Genomic DNA, 24,612 nt, shown 5'->3' with positions numbered 1-24,612 from the left:
ATTATAAATACTGGCTCTTTTTGTTTTTTTAAATGCGTGCTTTTTCTGCTATTACGGGTAATTAAGGGGCTTCTTTTCATAATTTGACAGTTAGTTAATATACTAATATTAATAATTATATTATAAATAGAAAATTAAGAAAAAAATTGGTATGCTCTCCCTATTGAGGCGCATTTCCTCTATGATATGCGCCCACATGCTCCTTCTAAAAAAAATGCTTGCATCTTTTGCTAATATAGGTAATTAAGGAGTTTTTTTCATCTTTATTTTGATTTAAATTAAACCGTAATTTTCTAGCCGCTAACACCAATAGTATATAGTCAGATCTTGTAAGAAAAATATAACTTATTAAGAACAAATATAAAATATAATTTTGATAAATAGAAAAAATTGAGATATAACACCATATTAGTTATGCACAGCCACCCAAAGGGAAAAAATTTGCGTACTTAAGATGTACGCAACGCTGCACACATAATAAAAATTATATTAGTATTATATTCTGATTATATCTCTGGTAACTCCCATATAACTTCTATGTTATTTATATATAACTTATAAATATGTGAAAATAGAAGGGCAAAATTTATTTATAAGTTTAAATAAATTACAAATAAATTATATAGATGTTTTAAGATATAACATGCGCCCATATTATTTTCGGCCCCGGAGGCTGCATATATCAAATCACGTTTAACCTCATCAAATTTGATCGATCGGGATTCGATACCATCCTGAAAATCGAGGCGTCGGCTCTGCTACTGGCGGGATTCTGATGAGAGAACAGATAGAACGGTAGATACGGAAAAGAGAGGTGTGGGGAATCGGTTGCGGACATGGCTAACGCGACCTCCTCCTCCATTACCGCCGTCGATGAAAATAGTTTGTAAGTTTTTCCAAATCCCTACGTCTTATTTCTCCCATCTTCTTCCATCCCACCCTTCAATTCTTATGAAATGCTCCAATTCAGGCAACATATGCCCCGCAGATTGTATTTTTTTTTTTTTAAATTTAAATTTCTGGGACTGGATCCTCATTTTCTGATGTTTGTGGTAGGTCGATTAAAGGAGGTTTTTATTCTGGCCATTTGAAGCTTTTGTCAGATGAATGCGCTCTCTTTATGATTTTATTGATTAGACTTCTCGAATTATGCGAAGTTGTGCTTGTGGTTTGTTTGTTTTTTGTCCCATCAGAAATTTGAAGAGCTATCGGCTGGCTACCAAACTGGAAGTTGTAAAATTATTGGTGGCAATGTCATTGATAAGATTATACGGGAAACACTCGCTCTAGTTACCTGTTATTGGACTGACTGCTTATTTATCATAATGTTAATTACTTTTTGTTTCACTTTCTTATTTTTTATTTTCTAATGCTCCAATAGTCTCTCCCATACAATCAATTATATATAGTTTTGCCTCAAAATCGTTTAGCATTATCATTTTAATCACTCCTAAGTTGACTGTTCATAAATTTTTATCATCCATTACTGGATACATATAATATTTATGATTTGGTCACAATTCTTAAAAAAATCTATTAAATCTTCAAGGATTTCTCTTATGTTCAAGTGCTTAGTTAAAATGATCAAATCTTGCAAAATTCTCTCCCGACCTCTTCCTCTTTCTCTTGCTTCAATGTGAGGTATACATTAGGATAGCGAGAATTAATAGGAAAAATGGAAAGAACAAAGAATAAAAAGGGTTGCTAAATTGTGACTCCGTAAGCTATTGATGTTGAATCCTCAAGATATTGTGTTAATGAATCCCCAAGGCAAGAAATCTAGGAAGCTAAAATAAGGTTTATAGGAAGTTTCATTGAATTCATTATACTTTTCTTAATCTAAATCAATAATAAAAACTCACTGAATTTTCTTCTTTTTCTTATATAGGTTACAAGAGATTTTTCTGAAAATGATTGTCGAATAATGTATATGTTAAACAATCTAGTGACTAATTACATTTTTAAACCATAGTAATTAAAAAATTAGAAGATGCATGCATATGAAAATATCACTTATAACTCACATTGTTGGGACAAAAGATTAATCATTTATTAGCTCTATTTGTCTTAATGTTTTATGGATTTATCTTATCTTAAAGTATAATACATCCATCAGTCTCATTGACTATAATTTTATAATTAAAGGCACTTTCATCTTATAGCCTTTTTCAAACCTAAACCTGGAGGATAGGTAACTCTTTTCTTTAAGCGTCTCTAACCAGTCACATAAGAGAGTGAACTCTATCATTGAATACACACGCACTTTCACTCCGATGTAACACATTTTGCATTCCTCTCTTCATGCGTTTACTTTAAATAGCAACTTTTGTGTATTATTTCATGAAATAATCACTAAAAGCTTGGATGTAAATAATATAAAGTTACATTTCTATCAATCGATTTTGCAATTTATTCTACACTTGCTTTTAAACCTTCCAAATTTACTTAATGTGTCATCTTTTTATCAAAATTTATATTTATTTTAACTCCTAATTCATCATTAGTCCGTCAATTGTTGAGAATCTTTAACTTTCACAAATCGTCAGTTTGACTTTTTTTATTAATTTTATTATTTTTTGAAGAGATTTGAACTGATAACTGCAACTTTAGAAATCAAAGGCAATATCACTTACTTATTTTTTCGTTAACATCTTCAACCTAATTATATTGCTGCTTCTTGTTATTCTTCTGCATGGAGGTAGTATTTCAATGGCAGATTGTTATCATAATTATCAACGACAAATTAAACCATTGCACTTTATGGTCAACTTCTGTTGTTTTAGCGAACCTCTTTTGATATTAAGACATTGACAAAATAACTAGTCCTTGGAATCATGGAGCATCTAATAATTTACTTCTTACTTATTTTAATTTTTTCTAAAGCTTTGAAAAAACATTTTGGTACGTGAAATTTTACATCTCAGTTAGAATACCATTGTTGAATCTCATACATGAACCAGCCATTTTGAAGGCAATGTGACATTTGTAATGTTGCAATCGTAAATTCACAACATTTATTTAAATGGCTGGATTTATTTAAATCCTTGATTATTTGACAATGGAGTTTTTGTTATTGCTGTAACTTTTAGTCAAAATTATCTTCTATTTCTTTTGTTTTATATTGAGATTATTTTTATTTTCTTAGGTTTGTCGACTTATTGCATGAAGCACCCTTATCAAGTCATCGACATCCTAGAAGTATTTTTGGCAGTATTTTGTACTGCATACTATTGGCAAGTATACTTTCTACTTCTTTAGTTACTTGTAGACCCGGGGGATGTCCTACACTTCAAAGATATTATTTATCAACTATAATGATTATTTCTATTTTGTAACCTCATGAAAATTTATACATTATTTTCTCATGGTCGTTTTTCCTACATCTCAGATATTTCACGTATCAAAATATAATGGAAGATTTACATATATATTCTTATGTATATACATATCTAACACCTAAACTTTAATTTTTACATACATAACATCTAACTTATGCATGAAAAGGTTATTTCGCTTTTTAAAAGCTAAAATAGTGGTATTTTTGATGTGGTAGGTTATTTCACTTTTTAAAAGCTAAAATAGTGGTATTTTTGATGTGGTAGGAGAGATTTGATTGGTATAAATTTAAAAAATAAAGTTTAGATGTTAGATATGTAAATACATATGAATTGGGTGGCATTCATGTAAATGCCCTAAATATTTTTGGTAATTATTTGCCCACAGAAGTGTTTGAGGATTGGAAGGGAGAAAGGGTGGGCATTGTGTAACATTAATATAAGTTGTTCGAAATGATTTGTAGAGTATAGATTATCATCTCTCCAACATGAACAAATTGAAAGCGAGGATTCCTGTAGTTGACCTCAAATAGTTGGGACTTGGTCTTAAGCTAATGTTGATGATGACGATATTGCCCACACAAGTGCCTAATGTTTATTATTATTATTTTTTTTGTTTTATTTTTTTATTTTTTTCTTTTTTGCTTTCTTGCTTCTAGGCAGGTTGTGTGGTTGTGGCAGCTGCAGCACCATGGATATTCTTTCTCATGCCAAAACTGATACCAGCAATGCTTTGCAGTTGCAATATCATCTTACTAGTAATTACAGGTCTTGTATATTGTCGACGCTACAGTTATCATCATATTCATTCTTTCATATTCACTGTTTTTATCAGGGAATTAGTCTAAAAGATTTGGCAATATTGTTAATATTTCTGGGAGCGCATGAACATTTCACGTACCTAATAAATCCTTGATACTTTTATTCCTTTTATCAAGTATCTTTATCTCATGTATAATCAATTTGGGATTGATTTTAGGAATACTTCTTTTGCCATTTATTTTTGTAAATTGTTGAATATAGTTTACTCTAATTGACTCCATATCACTCTATATCCTTTTTGAATTCCCTAATCTAATATTTGTTTTAGCTGAATCAAAATCTTCTGTGTTATTAAAAAGACTTTTTCTGTTAAACCAACATAATCGTCTAGTTTATCTTGATTACGTTAATGTCAGAATATCCAGCAATCCATTAGTCTTAATGAAAAGCTATTAAATAGCATAGAGAGGAATCATAGGATTATTCTTTTAACCTATTATGACCAAGAAACCATCTTTGCCAGTAGTTCAGTTGCTGCATTTTAGAGTCATTTTCCTTTATGTCATGATTGATTATGGCAGCACAAATAATACATTTTCTGAAAATACAGTTGAATAATCTCAAATTACCCAACTGTTCACATTTATTGGGGATGGATCCAAGGCAGAGTAAAAGTCAAACTACTTAAAAAAGGTCTCTTTCCTTATTCTGTTGGACAACATTACAATGATGAAGTTATGAGATACTAGAGCGTGGGAACATTCTTTTACCAGATATATATGAATGATTACCAGCCCAATAGAAGAATGGTAGTTGAGTAGGGATAGAATGTTTTTGAGCTTCAAAAGGTCCCGCTTGTAACAACTTTAGATCGCCATTATCATCATATGAGCCTTTTTCCAAATATTTGTCTTTAACTTTGCCAGTCCATTATCATATACAAAGCTGCATATTTGGTGAAACTTATTTTTTTTTGCAATATCTATTTAAATTTGAAGATAAGCACAATAACGATGAGCGCCTATTACGGGATTGCAGAATCATAGAGGTTGCAGAACGCGATATCGCGTAGAGCCGCAGATCGCGGTTTTGGATGGGAGCAACGAACACCGACTTCCAATTTAGCCTTTCCTTTTCTTTTCTTTTTGATTTCTTTCCCGTTCCTTTATTTTCTAATTAGGTTTGCCTATGATGGAATTATTTATTTCTTGTATTTTATGCTTTTGGGGACTTTTAACTTAGTTTATGTATTTTGGAGATGTTTTCTTTTGATTTTTTCTATTGAAGTGATGTGTCCTTAGTTTTCTCTTGATATTGCCTACACAAGTTTGTTGCTCATCTTTTAATCAATTTATTAAACTTGAATATTAAGTTTAAAACAACACTAAGTTAACAAAAGCCAGTGAATGCTCGCACTCCTAGACTACAATAACACAATGAAAAGAAATATGCATGCCAGTCAAGTTTTTAATAAATCAATGTACACATTTTATATTTAATGAATATGATCACTCACGATATTTCATATTATTCAATGTGTTTTACTATATGAATAATATACCTATCTCATTTTATATTTGTATAACTGCCATTGAGGCACAATCTAAAAAAATTACCAGTTAAAGTACTGTAATATCAATATTATTTTTCATTTACGTGCATGAGTACTTTAGCATTTACCTGCTAGTACTATAAATGAGTGAATCTATCATAACCAATTATGCACATAACAAACATATATTGAAAATCACTATCTAATAATAATTTTTTTATTCTCATTTGTATAACAGTCAATATACTTGTATAACATTTAATATTAATAATAATTTAAACAATGTTGAATACACATCATTTTTGTTATATGAATAAAAATTCAACAATATCATAAATCCTTAATTTGTAGTAATTTCAATATAACTAGTGGCAATACCGGTAAATATATTTGATATAAAAGAAGAAAAATATTACCATAATATAAGAACATGAGTACTCATCCTAAATGCTAATGATCTGCTAATCAATCATTCACTTGACTTATCTCCATTGAAAAACTATAGTCAAATGCATAAAGAATTATTATTACCATTGTTTTTATAAAATGTTAATTTTATTATTAGAATTAAATTTGTCTTCATTTTGCCTTTGATGTGTCATACAATAATTATTATTTTATTATTATTAAGCTAATTGTTGTCGTCATTTCATAATATAAATTTAAATATTTCTTTTAGACAATTTAAACAATAAAATTTTGGTGTTCCTAATTTAATTTTCTAGTTATTTTATGTAATTTGTATCATTTTAATTAGAATTTAAGATTTATATAAATATATATACATTTATATTATGAACAATTTATTATTATTATTATTATTATTATTATTTATTTACATTAAATTCATTATATGTAGCCTTAGCTCATAGATTTAATAAACAATTAAAACTTGCATAAATCAAACCCTAACCTTTCCTTGCTACTGCCACGCTTTTCTCGATCCAAATCTAAATTTTCTTTAACTTGAATTATGGTTTAATTAAACTTTATTATGAATAATTAATAATTAATAATTTATTAAATTGTTAGCTTTGAGAATAGAACTAGATGAATCTTATTGATGCAAATAGGGGTATAAATACTCATTACAGGATTGCTAGTAAGGAAATGAATAAAAATGGAATAAAGGGAAAAATGAAAGTAAATAACAACCAAACAAAACAATTAATACATAAATATGTATATTAATATTTTAATATTCTAATACTCCCCATCAAGTTGAAGTATAGATGTCAGTCATGTTCAACTTGAATTTGAAATCATCGAATAGTGGCCAAGAAATGTTCTTTGTGAGATTATCTTTTAGCCGATCACTAGATGACACAAACGAAACACAACATTCCTCGTACTTGAGCTTTGTTGGAAAGGAGAAGCTTTGAAGATATGAAAAAGGCTAAAAGTTTATGGAAGAAACTTCACTTTTATTTATAACATTTACTTAACTTGATACAAACTCAAAGACTCAACCCCTATTTATACTAGTGACACCTCCTAAATTAAACACCTCCTAAATTAACCTAAATTAATGACAAAGATTATGCCACTACAATTCAATCTAATAGTTACAAATAATTTCATACCTACCTCATATTTTAGAATAAGTTTCTAGATGAGACATGATTCTAGAAATTAAGCTTTATTTAAACAACTAAAATCAAATTTATAAGTTTATATTTCAAAACCCCCTCTTAAACTTAATTTTGTGACTCCAAGCTAACTCTTCTCATTTTAATAGTCTTCACTCTTGAGTGACTTGGTAAAAATATCTGCAACTTGATATTGAGGCTTCACGTACTGTATTTGTATCTCTTTTCTTTCGATGCATTCTCTGGTGTAGTGATAACGCATATCAATGTGCTTGTTTTTTTCGTAGAAAACTGGATTCTTTGCTAGCGCGATTACAGACTTGTTATTGATACAAATTTTGATCATCTCTTCTTGTGGTAAACTTAACTTCTTTAATAGGTTTCGAAGCCAAATTGCACGACAAACACATGAGGTTGCAGCCACGTATTCTGCTCCGCAAGTAGAAAGAGTGACAATTGGTTGTTTCTTTGACATCCTAGTGAAAGCAGTGTCTCATATAAAGGACACGAACCCTGTAGTGCTCTTTCTATCATCCATGTCTCCAACCTAATTACGGTCGCTATATCCTAAAAGCTTGAAATTATTGGATGATGAGTAAAGTAAGCCAAAATCAATTGAATCTTCGATATAGCGCATAATTCTTTTAGCGGTCTTCAGGTGGGTAGTAGTCATAGTCTCCATGTAGCGACTAAGAAATCACCAACAACATAAAGAATATCAGGTCTTGTGTATGTCAAGTAGCGCAAAATTCCAACTAAACTCTTGAAAATCGTTGAATTAATTATTTTTCCCTCATCACACTTTAACAGTTTGACTCCACATTCTACTTTGGTTTTTATAGGTCGATTATTATCCATATTGAGCTTTTTCAATATTTCCCTTACATAACTTTCTTGAGATATGAAAATCGCATCTTCTGTTTGCTTGACTTCAATGCTAAGGTAGTATGCTATGAGCCCATTATCTGTCATTTCGAACTCCTTTGTCATCGTTTTTTTGAACTTTTTAAACATTCTAAGATTATTTTCGGTGAAGATCAAGTCATCGACATACAAATAAACAATCAAGACATTTTCATCATCATTCTTGATATAAAAAGTATGCTCATAAGGACGCTTCATGATGTTTTTCTCTTGCAGATACTTGTCTATTCGGCTATTCCATGTTCTTGGTGCTTGCTTCAGCCCATAGAAAATCTTTTTTAGCTTTAGAACCTTGTCTTCTTGCTCTTTGACTTCATACCTTATTGGCTGCTGAATGTAGACTTTTTCTTCAGGTATTCCATTCAAGATGACAAATTTTACATCCATTTAATGTATTCTCCACTTATTTTGAGCTGCCAAAGAGATGATCAGTCTAATAGTTTCTAATCGAGCAACATGGGAAAATACCTCATCATAGTCGACGCCTGCTCTTTGACTGTAGCCTTTTGCCACCAATCTTATCTTGTATCTTTCAATTTATCCTTTGAAATTCTTCTTTCCTTTTTACACTCACTTCATATTAATTGCCTTATGCTCTTTAGGAAGTCAAGCTAGCTCCCATGTGTCGTTCTTCTCAATTGCCTTGATTTCTTCACCCATTCCATTTTTCCACTTTTTGCTTTGTATGACTTCTTGGAAATTCATGGGTTCACAGTCGACAAAGAGACAAAAAAAAGTGATTATCTTGATTCATAGTTACATCACAAAGTTCTTATAATCTTCTGAATAGTGATACTCTTTCACTTGAATTTTCTCTTGAAGTTGTAAAGTTCTTATAATCTTCTGAATAGTGATACTGTTTCACTTGAATTTTCTCTTGAAGTTGATGGCGATGAGTCACTTTGAGTACTTGTAGTCAATGTTGTTTGTGGAGTAGTAAACTCTCCTCTTGCTTGCTCGATCTTTGACTGCTCTGCGTCTTTTTCTTGAAAGTATGAGAAAAAGTTGTAGTCCCCATCATGTAGTCCCCATCATGTAGTCCCCAGTCCTATAGTCCCCAGTCCCATTCTCCTCCTTCATCGAATATGGCATTTCTGCTGATGGTTGTCTTCCCTGTATTTGGATTGTATAGCTTGTAGCCTTTCGAGTTGTTGTCATAACTAATGAAAATGAATTTTCGCTCTTGTCATCCATCTTACTTCTTTTCTCGTCGGGTATGTGTACATGAGTTATGCATCCAAAAACTCGTGCCGGGCTTCCTTTCACTCATGCTTCTCATGGTGTCTTTCCCAACACACTTCTTGCTGGTGATCGGTTAGCCAAATGGTTAGCCAAATAAACAACACATGCAATCGCTTTTCATCGCTTCTGGCCAAGACTCCTTTGGCAATCTCTTGCTTTTTAACATGCTCCTTGTCATGTTGAGGATGACTCTATTTTTTTTTTCTGCTACATTTTGTTGGGCGATCTTGGAACAGTTTGAAGTCGACGTATTCCGTTGACTTCACAAAATTCTTGAAATTCTTTTAAAGTGAATTATCCTCCTCAATCAGATCACATAGTTTTGATCTTGAAACCACTCTCTTTCTCTACATCTGCCTTAAATTTTTGATTTTTTTTTTAAGAAATATATCCATATTTTTTGTAAAAAATCATATATGAATAGAAGAAAATAGTTGCTCTTACCGAGTGAGCTTTACTTTATTGGACCGCAAACATCTGTATGTATGGGCTTTTAAAGTCGACTCCCTTGGAAAGCTTTTCCTGAAGTGCTTTCTGAGTAAACATTTTTCACATATTGATCAGGGTGGTTGATGCAAGGTAATCTTCTCACCATCTCTTTCTTTGAAAACAATTCGAGTTTTCCGAAGTTGAGATGTCCAAATCGAAGATGCCAGTGCCAAGAAGCATCTTTATAACAGGTCTTAAGATATTTGACAATATCGTTTTGAATGTTGAGCAAGAACATTATATTTTTAGACATTGACACTTAACAATCAAGTCACCAATATTGTTTTTTAAGAATAGAGTATTTTTTTTCAAGTGAATATCATAGTCTTTCTCCAAGAGTTTCCCTAAACTCAAGATGTTGCTCTCATATTCTGCATAAAGTAAACATTAGAAATAAATTGATGCTTCTTATTTTTCTGACGGATGAGAATGTTATCTTTGTCTTTCATCTCTATCTTGGACTTATCTCCAAAAGACACATTGCCGCTTACTGATTCGTCAAGCTCTACGAACATGCTTCGTCTCTCACATATGGTTGTTTGCACCGGTGTTCAAGTACCACGTACTATCTTCACCTCTTTCATTGTCTTTGTATGCTAGAAGTAGAGTGCCATATTCTTCTCTTTTTTCTTCTATGTAGTTGACTCTTTCATTAACTTTGTACTTATGTGCTCTACATTTTTTCGCTTAATGCTCGAACTTGTTATAATTATAACACTTAATTTGAGATTTATCATACCTCGAGTTTGAGCGCCCTCGACCACGTCCTCTTGTAGATTTTTTTCATTTATCATAGTTATTTTTGGTATCCCATCCTTGCTAGCATGACCTCGTCCTTGTCCACTACCTCTTCCATGTTGGCTTCTAATATTGTTGAAGCTTTCATCTTTCTGAGTTGGTTGGAGATCCGTCTTGAGAAGTTGTTCGACAATCTCTTCATTCATCTTCTTCTTTTCTTCATGGGCTTGTAATGAACCTAGAAATTACTCTATCGTCATTGCTTGTAAATCCTTGGTCTCTTTGATAATGGTTGTGATACTATCAAATTTTAAATCTAACGATCGAAAAATCTTTTCCATGATAGCCACATCTTCTAATTTCTCACAATTTCTTTTTAGTTGATTGGAAATGGTAATGACTCTAGAAAAGTAATCGGAGACCAACTCGCCTTCTTTCATATGCAAAACATCAAATTAATTTCTTAAAGTTTGAACTCGTACCTTTTTAACCTTCTCTTCTCCCTTATAGGAAACCTCGAGATTCTTCCATGCTAGCTTGGTCGAAGTAGCACTTGAGATATTCTTAAAATTATCTTCATCTAAAACTTGATAGATGAAGAAGAGAGCCTTCTTGTCTCTCTTTTGCAAGTCTCTTAAGCTATCATTTTGTGTTGTGGATAGAGCAGACTCGTCGCTTGTCTTATCGTAGTATTTCTCCACAACCTCCCAAACGTCATGCGCTTTAAGGAGTGCCTTCATTTTGATACTCCAATTGTCGTAGATGTTTTCCTTAAGCATCGGAACTTGGAAGGAAACCATGCCACCGTTTGCCATTGCTCTATAAAGGAACCTTTAGGCTCTGATACCATTTTGTTAGAATGGAGAAGCTTTTAGGAGATGACAAAAACTAAAAATTTATGAAAGAAGCTTCACTTTTATTGATCACCATTACTTGACTTGATACAAACTCAAAAACTCCACTCCTATTTATACTAGTGACACCTCCGAAATTAATGGTTAGGATTGTGCCACTACAATTCCAATCTAATGATTACAAATAATTTCACATCTATCACATATTCTAGAATAAACTTCTAGATAAGACATGTTTGTAGAAATTATGCTTTATTTAAATAACTAAATCAAGTTTATATTTCAATAATCTTTTCATTAATGAAGTGACGGTCAATCTCAACATGCTTGGTGCGATCATATTGGATCGGGTTGTGAGCAATGCTAATAACAGTCTTGTTAACACAGAACAACTGTAAGGGAGTAGAGACTGTCATAAGTAGTTTGTGGAGCATGATGTATAACTAGAGAGCTTCACAAATGCTTAGGGACATGGATCAAAATTCAATTTCTGCACTGCTCCGAGCAACTACAGATTGCTTCTTGCTTTTCTATGTGACCAGGTTTTCCCACAAAAATGAGCAATACCTCGATGTAGACTGCCGATCATGGATGGACCCAACCCAATATGCGTCTTTGTAAATTGCAATAGAATGTGAGGTGTGACGAAAAAAAATTAAATTTGAGGCCGATGTGCGCTTTAAATAGTGGAGAACCCAGTGGATAGCTTGGAGATGGTGCTCAAAAGGATCATGCATGAATTGACTGACTATCCCAACTACGTGAATGTGTCGATGTGTGGTAGTGAGTTTTGTGAATAAGAACTGCATTGGGAACATAAATAAGTTTTTCATTTGAATCCATCGGGACAGTCACTCTTTGCATAGGAGAAGATTGTTTTTTGTCAAAAGGTCAATCAAATTTTTTCGATGAGATAGACAAATAGTCTTAGATGATTGAGCAACTTCTATGCTTAAGAAGTACCAGAGAGATCCCAAGATCTTCATTTCGAAAGAAGCAACAAAACTGTCTTTCACAGACTTCGATGCTGGTAGATCATTACCTGTGAGAACAATATCGTCAACATAAACAATAAAGATAGCTACCGGGCCATTGGTGGAATGCTAGAAGAAGAGAGTGTGGTCCGATTGAGCCTGATTGAATCCATAACTTAACACCACCTTTGTGAATTTTTCTAACCATAGCCGTGGTGATTGCTTCAATATATAGAGGGATTTTCACAGTCTACATACTTGCCTCTTGAAGGCAGTGGAGTTAAAGCGAGGAGGAAAAACCATGTATACCTCTGTAAGATCGTCATTCAAGAATGCATTTTTGACATCAAGCTGGAATAAAGATCAATCCAGATTCATTACAAGGGATAAGAGGAGATAAGAGGACCTAAATGGTGTTTAATTTACCAACGGAAGCAAATGTCTCATCATAGTCAGCTCCATAGGTCTGTGAGCTCCCTTTGACGACTAACCGTGCCTTATTGCGTTCAAAGGGTCCATCGGATTTAAACTTGTTGCTAAAAATCTACTTGCATCTCACTGATTTTTTGCGCCAAGCGAGATCAACAATGTCCCAAGTATGATTCCGCTGAAGGGCATTTATTTCCTCCATGACAACAACTATTCAGGCTGGGTTTGTTAAGGCAGCCTCAATAAAAGGTGATGATTGGTTAGGGCTGTAACAAATGCTCTGTAGGTTCGTGATAATCTGCGAAAAGAGATATAGTTTGCCATGGACTAGAGAGAGCCTGTCTAATTGTGTACTTTGCTAGAGGAACTAGCTTCCCCTTTTGGAGTAGGAGCAGTGCTGGGATGTCGTCCGGAGGGGATTTAGGGTCCAATAAGGGGTTAATGAGTTTCAGAGTAGGTGTATCAGAACGAGAGCGTCGAGAGTAGACAAAAAGGAGACACCAACACTCTCATAGACGTTATTTGTGGTAAAGTTAAGACATCGATACTCCCTTTGAGTAACAGAGTATCATAGAAAAAATATATTTTATGGATCTGGAATCAAGATTACTTCGAGTTTGGGTCTTGTTTAGAACAAAGGTTGTGCACCTAAAAAAATTGTTATTTAAAGTGGAGAAGATGCGATTGTTAGGAAAACACGATCTCAAGACGGCTAAAGGGGTGTAGAAGTTGTGAATTTTTGAGGAAACTCTATTGATGAAATAAGTGGCGGTAAGAATTACATCATTCCGGAAATGTTTTGAGACATTATAATGAAACATAATGTAGTGAGGAACATCGAGAAGATGCCGGTTTTTTCCTCTCGTGTATCCCATTTTTATTGTGGAGTGTCAGTACACTAACTATGATGAAGGATTCTCTTAAATATCAGACATTCTCCTAGTAGATAGTTAAAAAATTCATGATCATTGTTAGTCCAAAAGATTTGAATAAGAGTTTTGAATTGAGTCAAAATGAATGTGTGAATTTTTGAAAATGACTACTTCAGATTTTATCTTTTAAAATAGTCTCACGTCATCTAAGTGTGGTTATCAATTGAAGTAAGAAACCACCATTTATTGATGTAGTTAGAACTGCGAAAGAGTTCCCCTAAGTCATTGTGAATACGAGAGAAAGGAGCAGAATGTGTGTAATTGTGAGATGGATAAGAAACACAATAATATTTGAATAACTGACAGATTTCACATTTGAAATTAGAAAAATTTTTATTAGTAAACATCAACAAATACAATTGTTTTAGATACTGAAAATTAGGATGACCTAAACAATAGTGTAACACTATAATAGGACATTTAATGGACTGAGATAAACTACAACTGCTGGGTGGAGTGTCCTTATTCTTTGTACTTTTCTGTTGAACGTAGAGCCTGCTTACCCGCTTAACAGTTCTAATCATCATCTCAAAACGACGATCTTAAAAAACACAAACATCAGAGGAAAAATGAGCAACGTAATCAATGTCATATGTCAACTTACTAACAGATAAAATGTTACACTTTAGCAGAGGTAATGTAACACATATTACAAAGTTAGACCTGTTGTTAAAACAACAGATCCTTTATTAGGAATGAAATTTTGAGAACTATCAGCAATTTTAATAGTATATTTCCTTGATCAAGGATAGTATGTCGAGAAGGCCTGAGAGCTTCCAGTCATATGATCCGTAGCACCTGAATCAATGATCCTTGGACTAGAAGGGGCAAAAGAAACGAGTGTCATAAGTTTGATTCTTTGACGAACGTGGGAAATTGATGGGTCGGAAGAGAGCAAATTGGATCCAAGTAGCTTGACTAAGTGTTTCATTTGACTTTTAAGAGAATTGGAGGATTTCAGATTGCTCTGGGTAGAGATTTCTTGTACCGTGTTGGATTCAGATGTCATAGTGACCCTTAACAGTGGAAGATTTGGCCGAATGTTTGGATGTAGGTTTCTCGTGGGGCTTCCAACAATTATCATGAGTGTAGTTGGGTTTGCGATAGTAATCACAAGTAGGATAACCAGTCCGGGGTTGAGAACTATTAGAGACCCAAGCGAGTGCTTCGATCGATAGAGGATTTGAGGTTGATGTCGATCCTCCGTTGGATTCAAGTACACCATTGGAAGGTGGCTCTGTGGTGGAGTCCGCATAATTCGGACTGAGCTGAAGGAGATGTTGGGATGTTGAGAAACAGGAATATTCTGACCGTAGGAGGAAGAACCAACAATGGAAGATCCTGCATGGGTAGATATGGCCTCGGGATGGAGCTCTGGCGATCAGAGAAAAAACGGCTAGCATAGGAAAATTCCAGCGGCTAGAAGAAGCTTTGGTCGGTTGGAAGGACAATTTGGAGGGACTCTGACGACCTAGAGAGAGACCTGACTGGCTGAAGGAGGATCCGACAGTTGGTAGGGAGCCTTAGTGGCTTGGAATTTGCAATAGCATCAGTAGAGTCGAGAGCAATAACAAGACTACAATCTACAATAACATCAGTAATTTGGCCCAGAGGTTGATATGCAGCGACACAGATGTGAAAGCATATTGTTGAAGGGCAAGATTCCATATTCAATGTTAAAACAACAATATAGAGCTCCACAGCCTCCAAACGCTTTCCTGCTTGAAGTGCTTCGTTGCCTTTAGTTTGCGCCTGGAAGGAAGACCTAGCCGCTAGAACGAGCAGTTGGAGGGAGAAGTTGTTCTGGATTGCTAGAACGAAGGTCTGCCAGTTGGCGGTTAGTGGAGAAACCTGACAGCTAGGTTAGAACCTAGCTTTGATACCATGTTAACTTTGAGAATAGAACCAGGTGATCTTATTGATGCAAAGAGGAATATAAACTCATTTCATGATCTACTAGTAAGGAAACAAATAAAGATAAAATAAAAAAATGAAAACAAATAACAACAAATCAAAGTAATTAATGCAGAAATATGCATATTAATATTCTTATAATATAATATAAATTCATAAATTTATAATTTTAAATCCTTAACTTTTAAAGCTTCGGTCTCTCTTACCCGCACTTGGAGATCCTTCTTCCTCCTTTGCAGTGAGATCCGCCTCCTACCAACACGCACGGAAGCTCCTTCCTCTCTTATTCCTTCAATCATCTAGTGCACCACTCCTCTTTCCTGTGTCGTAGCTGAGGCTGTTTGGCTAAGGCACGGGCTTCCCTTTTCTTTTGCATGCACATAGGGCTCACGAGAAGTCTTCTGTCTTCTTCCTATCGCACACCAAAACTTGTAGACACATTCTTTCGAACCCAAGTCGATCATCTGCTCGATTTGGTTTGCCAGACGACGATGATCTCTTTGCTGCAAACACACGAGGTTTGTCTTCTCTCTAGGTAAGCCATTCACGATTGGAGTCGGCATCTGACACGAATTTTCTCGATCCTGCCTTCGTCTCGTCCTAATTTATAGAACAAACACACCCCATTGGTTCTTCTCTTGGACCCCCTAAAGGAGATGAAACGAGGTGTCACATGTACCTTGTCGATTCGTTGTTTGGTTTTTGTTTTCAGTCCAGACAGCTGTTGAACTTGCTCCACCTACTGTCCCACCGTCTATTTTGCTTCCTACAACCTTCCCAACGCTTACGTCTGCTGTTTACAACCAGAAACCGCCCCTTTCCTCCAACCTCCCCGCTCACGTAATCAATCATGTAACTTTTCCAATAGTTTTTGTGCTTTATCACGCCACACAAGAACTCTAGAATGATATCATCTAGTATTAGAGCTCGACAAACTAAATTTGTAGAGAATTGTCCTTTTTATTTCAGGCCAAAATTCTAAAAAATCCCCACAATACCAAATCATTAATATCGCCATTTACCACCGACCAACAAAACCCTAAACTTCGACCAACCTTTATGTACAACTCTACATTAGGCGAAACCTTGAACGAGAGAAATGAACATAATACCTCCTAGTTGAAATCTACAAAGAGGTGTCCATGGGCTTACTATGGATGATATGCAGCGAAAAATCTTCCAAATGCAATAGAGGTTTGCCGTCTTTGAGAAGAGACGATTTGGTGAGGTCACTCGTTGTCACAATGGTGACTTGGCAAATCAAAGGGAGGAAGTGAATCCCTTTTATCGAGATGTTTCCAGTGAGGAATAATTGACGCCACATCGATTTGGGATTGAATGCCAGAGAAGATACGATTTTGGAGTGAATGACTTGCTGAATTTTGACGGTTAAATAAATCCGGACGAGTTTATCGAGTTACTCTAGGCAATGGAACATGTCTTTGAGTACCAAGATGTCTCACTAGATAGAATGATGAAGCTAGCCACTATTAAGTTAAGGAATAACATCTTTGTGAGGGGATAATTTGAAACGCCTACGATAGTAAGAGAAAAAATAAAATCACAATCTGGTTCAAGATGAAACTAAAAATACAATGTAAATACCTTCTAGTTTCTTATAGACATGATATGTTCTTGAGACTCAATTAGTTTTAGTAACAAGGTAAGTAGAAAATTACACAGTTGAGTTTGGGCAATTTATGTTGAAGTGTAGTTAGTGGAGCCTGAGAAAAATATCATTGCTCGATATCTGAGGGGATTGAGACCGTCCATTGGCAATGTGGTCAAATTTCAACACTATTAGATATTACAAGAAAATTTAGACTCTATCTTTAAAGGTGGAGAGACATCATCGCATTATCATGTTCACACCATTCTTCAAATATAACAACCTCAGAATTAAGCAGCAAGAGTACACCTAGTGGAATATCCCAACCGACCCGTCCAGAGGAAAACCCAGTTTATAATGAAGAAAAATTAGAGCCCACCAGTACTCCTCAATCCATCATTACCAATAAATGCTTCAAGTGTTATGGCTTTAGGCATATTACATCTAATTGTCCAAATAGGAGAGAAATCTTTTTCACTAAGCAGAGAGCAATTAAAGAAATGGACAAGGATACATGAGAGAATGAAGTCGTCAGAGAAAATTCTTAGTCTTAATCCGATGAGTGAGAGATGCTAGTGATTCAAACTTTAGCCTAATTGAGAGATCACAATAGGATTAACAAAGATAGTGTCTTAGGAGCTGATACTCGAAAATGGACAACCCATGTTGAATGAGTTGCCGGATATCATGACTGACCATTTTTCTCTTAAGTGGTTACCCTTGAGTGTGGTCCAATCTGCTATATATTTTATTTCAGAGTCGATTTCTCCATACAAAATTATTTATCATATACACTCAACCGAGTATAAGGAGTGGGAGAAGCAGGTTGCACACTTGATGGTTAAAGGCTTGATTTGTGAGAGTACTAACTCAGATGCAGCTCCAACTCTGATTGTGACATGAAATGATGACTACTTCTATTAGGATAGTTTTTCGAATGACTTACGTGTTTTAAAGTTGTCTGGGATGAATATGGGCATAGATTTTGTAGTGGATTTCCGTCGACCACAATAGTGTAATGATGCCATTGTGATGATGCTTAGAAGACAGTGCCATGAAAGAGATGACATCTGAGGTAGTGTGGCCCTCAATAGAGAAGTTTCAGGATTTCTGAACCTCATTGTACGCCCTTGTTTGCCATTATTGAGAATCGTCCAACATGCCATCACTTCAGATCAAAAAGAGGAGTTTTTGAACAATCTCAAGGAGCCCCTATGTAGTAAGTGTGGTGTTAAATTTCACTTCAGTTCAACAGTGCACCAATTGACAGATTACCAGACAGGAGGGGTAAACCACAACGTTGGAAATCTTTTTAGGTGCTTTGTGGGAAGAACATCATACAATGCATTATATGTTTTTCCAGTGAAGAAGAACAAGCTTCTCCTAGTCCGGGAGAATTTGCGAAGAGTCTATTTCGAGTCCGAGGAATTGTAGAGGCCACGGAACGTGAGATCGCATGGAGCCATAGATTGTGGATTCAGACGGGAGCGAGGAAAGCCGACTTCAAATTTAGCATTTTCTTTTTTTTCCTTGTTGATTTTTTTCTATTCCTCTATTTTCTAATTAGTTTTTATGAGAGAATTATTTATATGCTATATTTTATGTTTGGGGGACTTTTGGCTTAGTTCATGTATTTTGGAGATATTTTCTCTGATTTTTCCTAATGGAGTTCTGTATCCTTTGATTTTCTTTCATTCGTGTGTTTATAGCCTGATAGGTCCGATTTGGTGATCTCTCCTGGACATTCGAAGGCCTTCTTCATCCTCCAACTTGTAGTAATTTGCCCGCTGTTTTTCGTTCCTGCTCTTTGTCCAGCCACCCATACCTCGTCGATTTGTCATTTGGCTGCTTTTTTCAATCCGGACAGCCATCAAACTCGCTCCACCCGCTGTCCCACCGCTTATTTCGCTTACTACAACTTTCCCAATGCTTCCATCTGATATTTACAACCAGAAACCGCCCCTTCCTGCTTAAATTTGCTGTCCCGTGGCCGTCGTTCACACTGGTTTTTAGCCATTCTCCAACCTCTTCTCTCACGGAATCAATCCAATCCTACGACTTTTCCAACACCTTTTGTGCTTTATCACATCGGTTAAGAACCTTAAAACAGTATCAGATAATCTTCTTAATCCTGATATTTAGCAGATTTGGTTAAAGAGTAGGTTTCTTTTTTTACTGCACCCGACCACATTTATTGGGAAGAGGCCTCTGGAGATCTAGTTTTAAAAGGACGCGTAATCATTACCCCTGATCAACATATTAAGTTATCTGACCAATTTAAGATTCAATAATGCAATAAATGATTGGGGTGCACATTGCTATGCTATTATCGGGGTTTGCAGTTTTTCTGTTCATGAGTGAAGTTCTTAAACTGTATTCTGATTTTCAAAGTTGAATATGCATTACTTCTCATCATCTTGCTCTTCATTTGATCGAAGCTTAATGTTAATTGTTTGTAGGAGCATTTCAGCAGTATCTTGTCTATCAGGTCAAAAAAGTAAGGTTGCAGGTGATTTTTTTTACTTGATTTTATATATTTATATATTTTCTTAGATTATTAGATGCTTTATGAGTTTTGGACTTTTTATATTTCATCAATTACCTTTTTTCAGTTTTCCTGTGTTCAGACCTGATTCGGAGCCTTACCATCAAATGCTGATTTTCTGCTTTCAGGCCTGGTCATCTTTCGGGCTGTAAGAATACACCATCCACCGTGTCTTAACAACATATATCATTACTAGTTGTGTTGCACAGTGGATGGTGTCTTCAAAATAAGAATGTCCGGATGGAGTTCTATTAACCCAGATATCTGCTCACAGAGAAAGTTTTATGGAAAATTTACATACTTAGCACACAGTTCTTTTCTCATGTATGTACATATCTCACACATAAACTTTCATATTTATGTCCATAGCACTTTAGTGTTTTAAACGCATACATGAAAATGTGTATTTTACTTTTAAAAATGGTAATAGTACTTTTTTTGATGTGATATTAATGATTTTAGTGGAATGTGTGTAAATATGAAAGTTTAGGTGTGAGATATGTAAATACATAAGAATTGTGTGCTATTTATGTAAATGCCCCAAGTTTTATTGGTTTTGACTATGGTGTTATTGTTTCTTGTCAGACTCAATTTGATTTACTTTGTCACTGCTTTTGGAGGAGAGTTGAATAGCAGTCTAAGCTCACTGAAACTGTATTAATATATGCTAGAATATTTAAGGACCCACCTTGGTTTTCCCATATAAATCAGCACTATCCTGACCAACTAGTTAGCTTTGCAGGAAAACTAAAAGGTTAAAATTTTTGAAATTATCTCAATTTATTATTGCATTTTGGTAATTTACCTCGGTGTCTCGGACCATATTTATCTCCTTGTTTGGCCTCGTCTGTGACCTCTCACAAAAATAAATGAATCGGAGTTGTTTTTGATAGCACCTAATGAGAGATGAAGGAGAAAATGATGGTTTTCTATATTTTTGCTTCTTCATGACTAAATAACGGTGTCTTCTCAAATAGCAAAGGTGTAAAGGCAACATTAGAAATATCCGCATTTTTTAAAGTAAATGCGGATGCTCAGACTTTTAGAGAGTTTGTTACTATTATTAAGCAATTAAACTTTATGAATCTCTCCAATATATTTTTGATCTCTTGTTGAAAATAGAAAATAATGTTTGATCATGTACAAAATAGATTTTTTATCCTTGATTTAATTTTCTGTACTTCTTAAGAAACTTGCTCTTTCTGTACTTCTTAAGAATCTTGCGACAACAATGTCGTTTTCTTGTTTCTGCAATTTCAGGATTGTAAATATTTTAGTAAATTAGCAGATATAGCTATTGTGAAAGTCTGCTATAATATGATTGTTTTTTGATGCAGGGTTATTACATGTTTAGCGAAAAGCTGAAACACATTGCTCGACTTCCATTTGCCACCACTGCATATGGTATGTATTTTCCTTAATGCAGTTTTAGTACTGCAGCCTGGGCATATACGATACGAAATGATTTTTATATCGAACTATAATAATTTAATTTAAGGGTTTTATGAAGAACCGGATGATGTTGTTGTCCTTTGAAAAGATTGAAAGTTTTTATTTCTACTTGATATTCTCTTGAACAGCTTGCAAATCAATTTTTTGGCATGCTGAGTTTTCCAATCAAATCCATCTAATTCTCTATGGTCAAGCAATGAATCACAATTAAAATAGGTTTCGGTGATTATGGTAGACAGTTAAGGCTATCATGCTTACCACCCTTGCTTTGGAAGATGATGTGAAACACTCGCATAAATTTTGTCACTAGGGACCCCCATTCACTATGACTTCTGAACTCTTTTCTTCTTATGTTTTTCACCTTAGTGATTTATGGGATCTGTACTACCCACTTATAATTCCGTAGACTATTATAATTGTTATTTTGTCTGCTCATCAATTTGTGGACTATTAGGTATTTGTAATTATCATCCTTGATTTTGTATATTTATTATTAGTTCTCTTAGGATTGTATAAATATTAGACAAATGTTATAATAAAGCACTCAACTAATTCTTTTTGGTGATATCAGAGCTTTAGGCTATTTTTTTAGTATTTTCATAAGTTACAATCTTTATCATTTCATTACCTAGAACTTACAAGCCATCATTGCTATAGTTCTCTATCTACCATTGAATTTTTTCATTTGTAGGCTTTTAGTCTTCATCATTATATCCTTATTCTACCTTTTTTTTTGGTAGCCATCTACTACCATAATATCTTGTCCTTTGGATTACACTAATACCCATATTCTTGTGGTCGTAGGTTCATTGGAAACTAAGAGTAATAACTTAAATACATTGGGAGAATTACTAAACATTCATTCATCATTTTTTTTTTTAATTGGAAAAAAATATTTTAAGCTTCTATGATTGGTTTGCACTTTCTAGAAGAGGAGGAAAATCAAGAGATTTACTTGGCACCAAAATTTAACAAGGATTCTTGGGATTTGAATGACTCGATGGTGATATTGTGAATTTGAAACTTCTAGTTTGAGAAATAATTGATATCTGCATGTTTTTTCGTTCAATAAAAAAATTATGATATATGATGAATCAAATATTTTTTAAAGTCCATCATGTGACCTAAATTTATAAAATCAAAAACGTCTTTCACGAAGTAAGGAAGGCCATCTGTCATAGAATGCTCTAATTTACTACATGATCTTTAGCAAGAGATGGATTACCATCAGTGCATTCAAATGAAATGTTGTAAAGGTGCATCCCTCAAATTTTTTTGAACTAAATTTATGATTTTTTTGTTGGATTAAATATTGAGTTTGATGTTGGAGTATAAATATTTAGAAAAGAAGAATTACTTTCCCGAAATGTAGTCATTGCCATCATTTGAATGGAAGAAGGATGAAAGGGAGTTATGTTATCTATGATCCTATAGAAGGTTTGACCTTAGTGACGAAAACTGTGAAAATGAAGCACTCTAATTCAATACAACAAAGCCATTGAGATTTTCTATTTCACACATACACCAAAATTTCTTGACATATAAAGAGAAAAATTGGAAGCTTCCTGGTAAACCGCCGAGCCAAAATTGGATGACATAAGGAGGTTAGGCAAAAGAATAGGGGTATGCATAAATAATGCATGTGTAAGAAGACAACACCAAATAATTACGCATTGTGTTTAAAGAAGTAAAAGAAGTTGAAAATTTGCTGATATTGCTACAAAGGACTCTTGTGGCAAGTGCTTGTTCTCTTGCATTCTCAGATATCATTTTTTATCATGTTTTTAAATTCGCATACATACCCAACTCTTAATACCTAATTATTGATTTAAAAGCTATTGACTAAATGACAATTCCTTAATAAATTTAATTTATATATTCCTTATTCAAGTAACACTTTTTTTTTATTGATGGCTTTTTAATAATCGTTGTTAATCGAGGAGATATTCTTATAATAAATTTTTTTGCATTCTGAATGTTCTTCATTTATCAAAACTACTTATCAGCCTGTTAACTATCCAAAAGCTAACTTTAAAATCGAAATGCTGTGTTATTTTCTTACCTTTCACATTATGTATTTCAGGAACAAGGCATGAGAAGCAAAGTTTTGTTTGCTAAAGAAAGAGATAGTCTCTACTACCTCAAGAAGTCTAATAATCAAGCAATCTCCACACAACATGTTATTTTTTCTTTCATTTATATAAACTTTAAAATCGTTAAAAAATAAGATTTGGATCTTATATTTAGTTATTCACAAAACTATATTTCCCCTATAAGAACATTTAAGTTAAAGAATTTTAAAATAATAACATTAAAGCTGAAGAATTTTATTATGGAATTTTTTAGTTAACAAAATACAAGCATGCCCTTTTTTTAATAAGTGATATAAGAACCTAAAGCACTTTTATCTCTCATTCATAGTATTATCTTAGGGACTATCCTCTAAACTTAAGATCCCTAAAGCTCAGTAGTTTGTGGTTTTTGTTGATGATTGCATTCGTATGTTATGGATCTTTTTACTACAAGTCAAAAGTGGTGTAATTTTTATCATTTCCTTCCTTTTCCACATTAGAAAAAAATTACATTAATGCTGAAAGTAAAATAGTCAAATGTGATAATGTAAATATTTTCTTAACATTCTTTTTCCTTGTACTCCATAGAAAAAGAATAATATAGTAGTCACTTGTGTTTATAAACCTAAATAAAATGGGGTGGTAGAACAAAAGAGTGACTTATTATTTATTACCACAAGAGGTTTTCTTTTTCAAAATAATGTTTTAAAATAATATTAGAGGGAAGCTATTTTAACAGCTGTTTACATTCTGAAACAGTTACTTACAAGGGTCCTTAGGCTTAAAAGTTTAACAGAAGTCCTAACCAAATTTTTTTCTTTAACACTTCAAACAACCTTTTTTCCAATATATTTTGAGACTTAATCCAAGAGTAATTAAATGCAGCTTTATTGACTAGTTTCTTTTTCAATAAGTGTGCTAATGCTATCATTCTTTTACAAGAAAGGTATTTGTGCTTGCTGATTTCACTTTCAATAATGATGATTTATACTTTTCTTATTACTTACCCCAATGAAAAAAATATAATTCACAATTTAATTTTTTCTTTTAGATTTTTCTTCTTCATCTGCATCCTAGCAGACCATCCATTCTGACATAAACTAAGCTTGTACAAAGAACCGTTTACTAATCTATTGTGTATTTATTTAATAAGAAATTTATTTCAATCTAAACAAGTATAATCAATCAAATCAATTCTTA

The 24,612-nt window shown here is 33.8% G+C and overlaps 1 protein-coding gene across 1 annotated transcript in view; it reads left to right on the top strand.

The window, feature by feature from the left end:
• Positions 1-687: 687 nt before the first annotated feature.
• Positions 688-24,612, top strand: part of LOC110018396 — a 68,310-nt gene continuing 44,385 nt past the window's right edge. The window contains exons 1-5 of the mRNA XM_020715697.1: positions 688-886; positions 3,146-3,233; positions 3,995-4,103; positions 19,803-19,852; positions 21,226-21,292. Coding sequence (XP_020571356.1) covers positions 837-886; positions 3,146-3,233; positions 3,995-4,103; positions 19,803-19,852; positions 21,226-21,292 — 364 coding nt within the window. The 5' untranslated portion in view covers positions 688-836. The remainder of the gene's footprint in view (positions 887-3,145; positions 3,234-3,994; positions 4,104-19,802; positions 19,853-21,225; positions 21,293-24,612) is intronic.

This window comes from Phalaenopsis equestris, unplaced genomic scaffold (genome assembly GCF_001263595.1).
Source record: "Phalaenopsis equestris unplaced genomic scaffold, ASM126359v1 Scaffold000021, whole genome shotgun sequence".
Classification (NCBI taxonomy): domain Eukaryota; kingdom Viridiplantae; phylum Streptophyta; class Magnoliopsida; order Asparagales; family Orchidaceae; genus Phalaenopsis; species Phalaenopsis equestris.
Note: the sequence above shows the minus strand (reverse complement) of the source record. Positions and strands in the feature narration are given on the sequence as shown.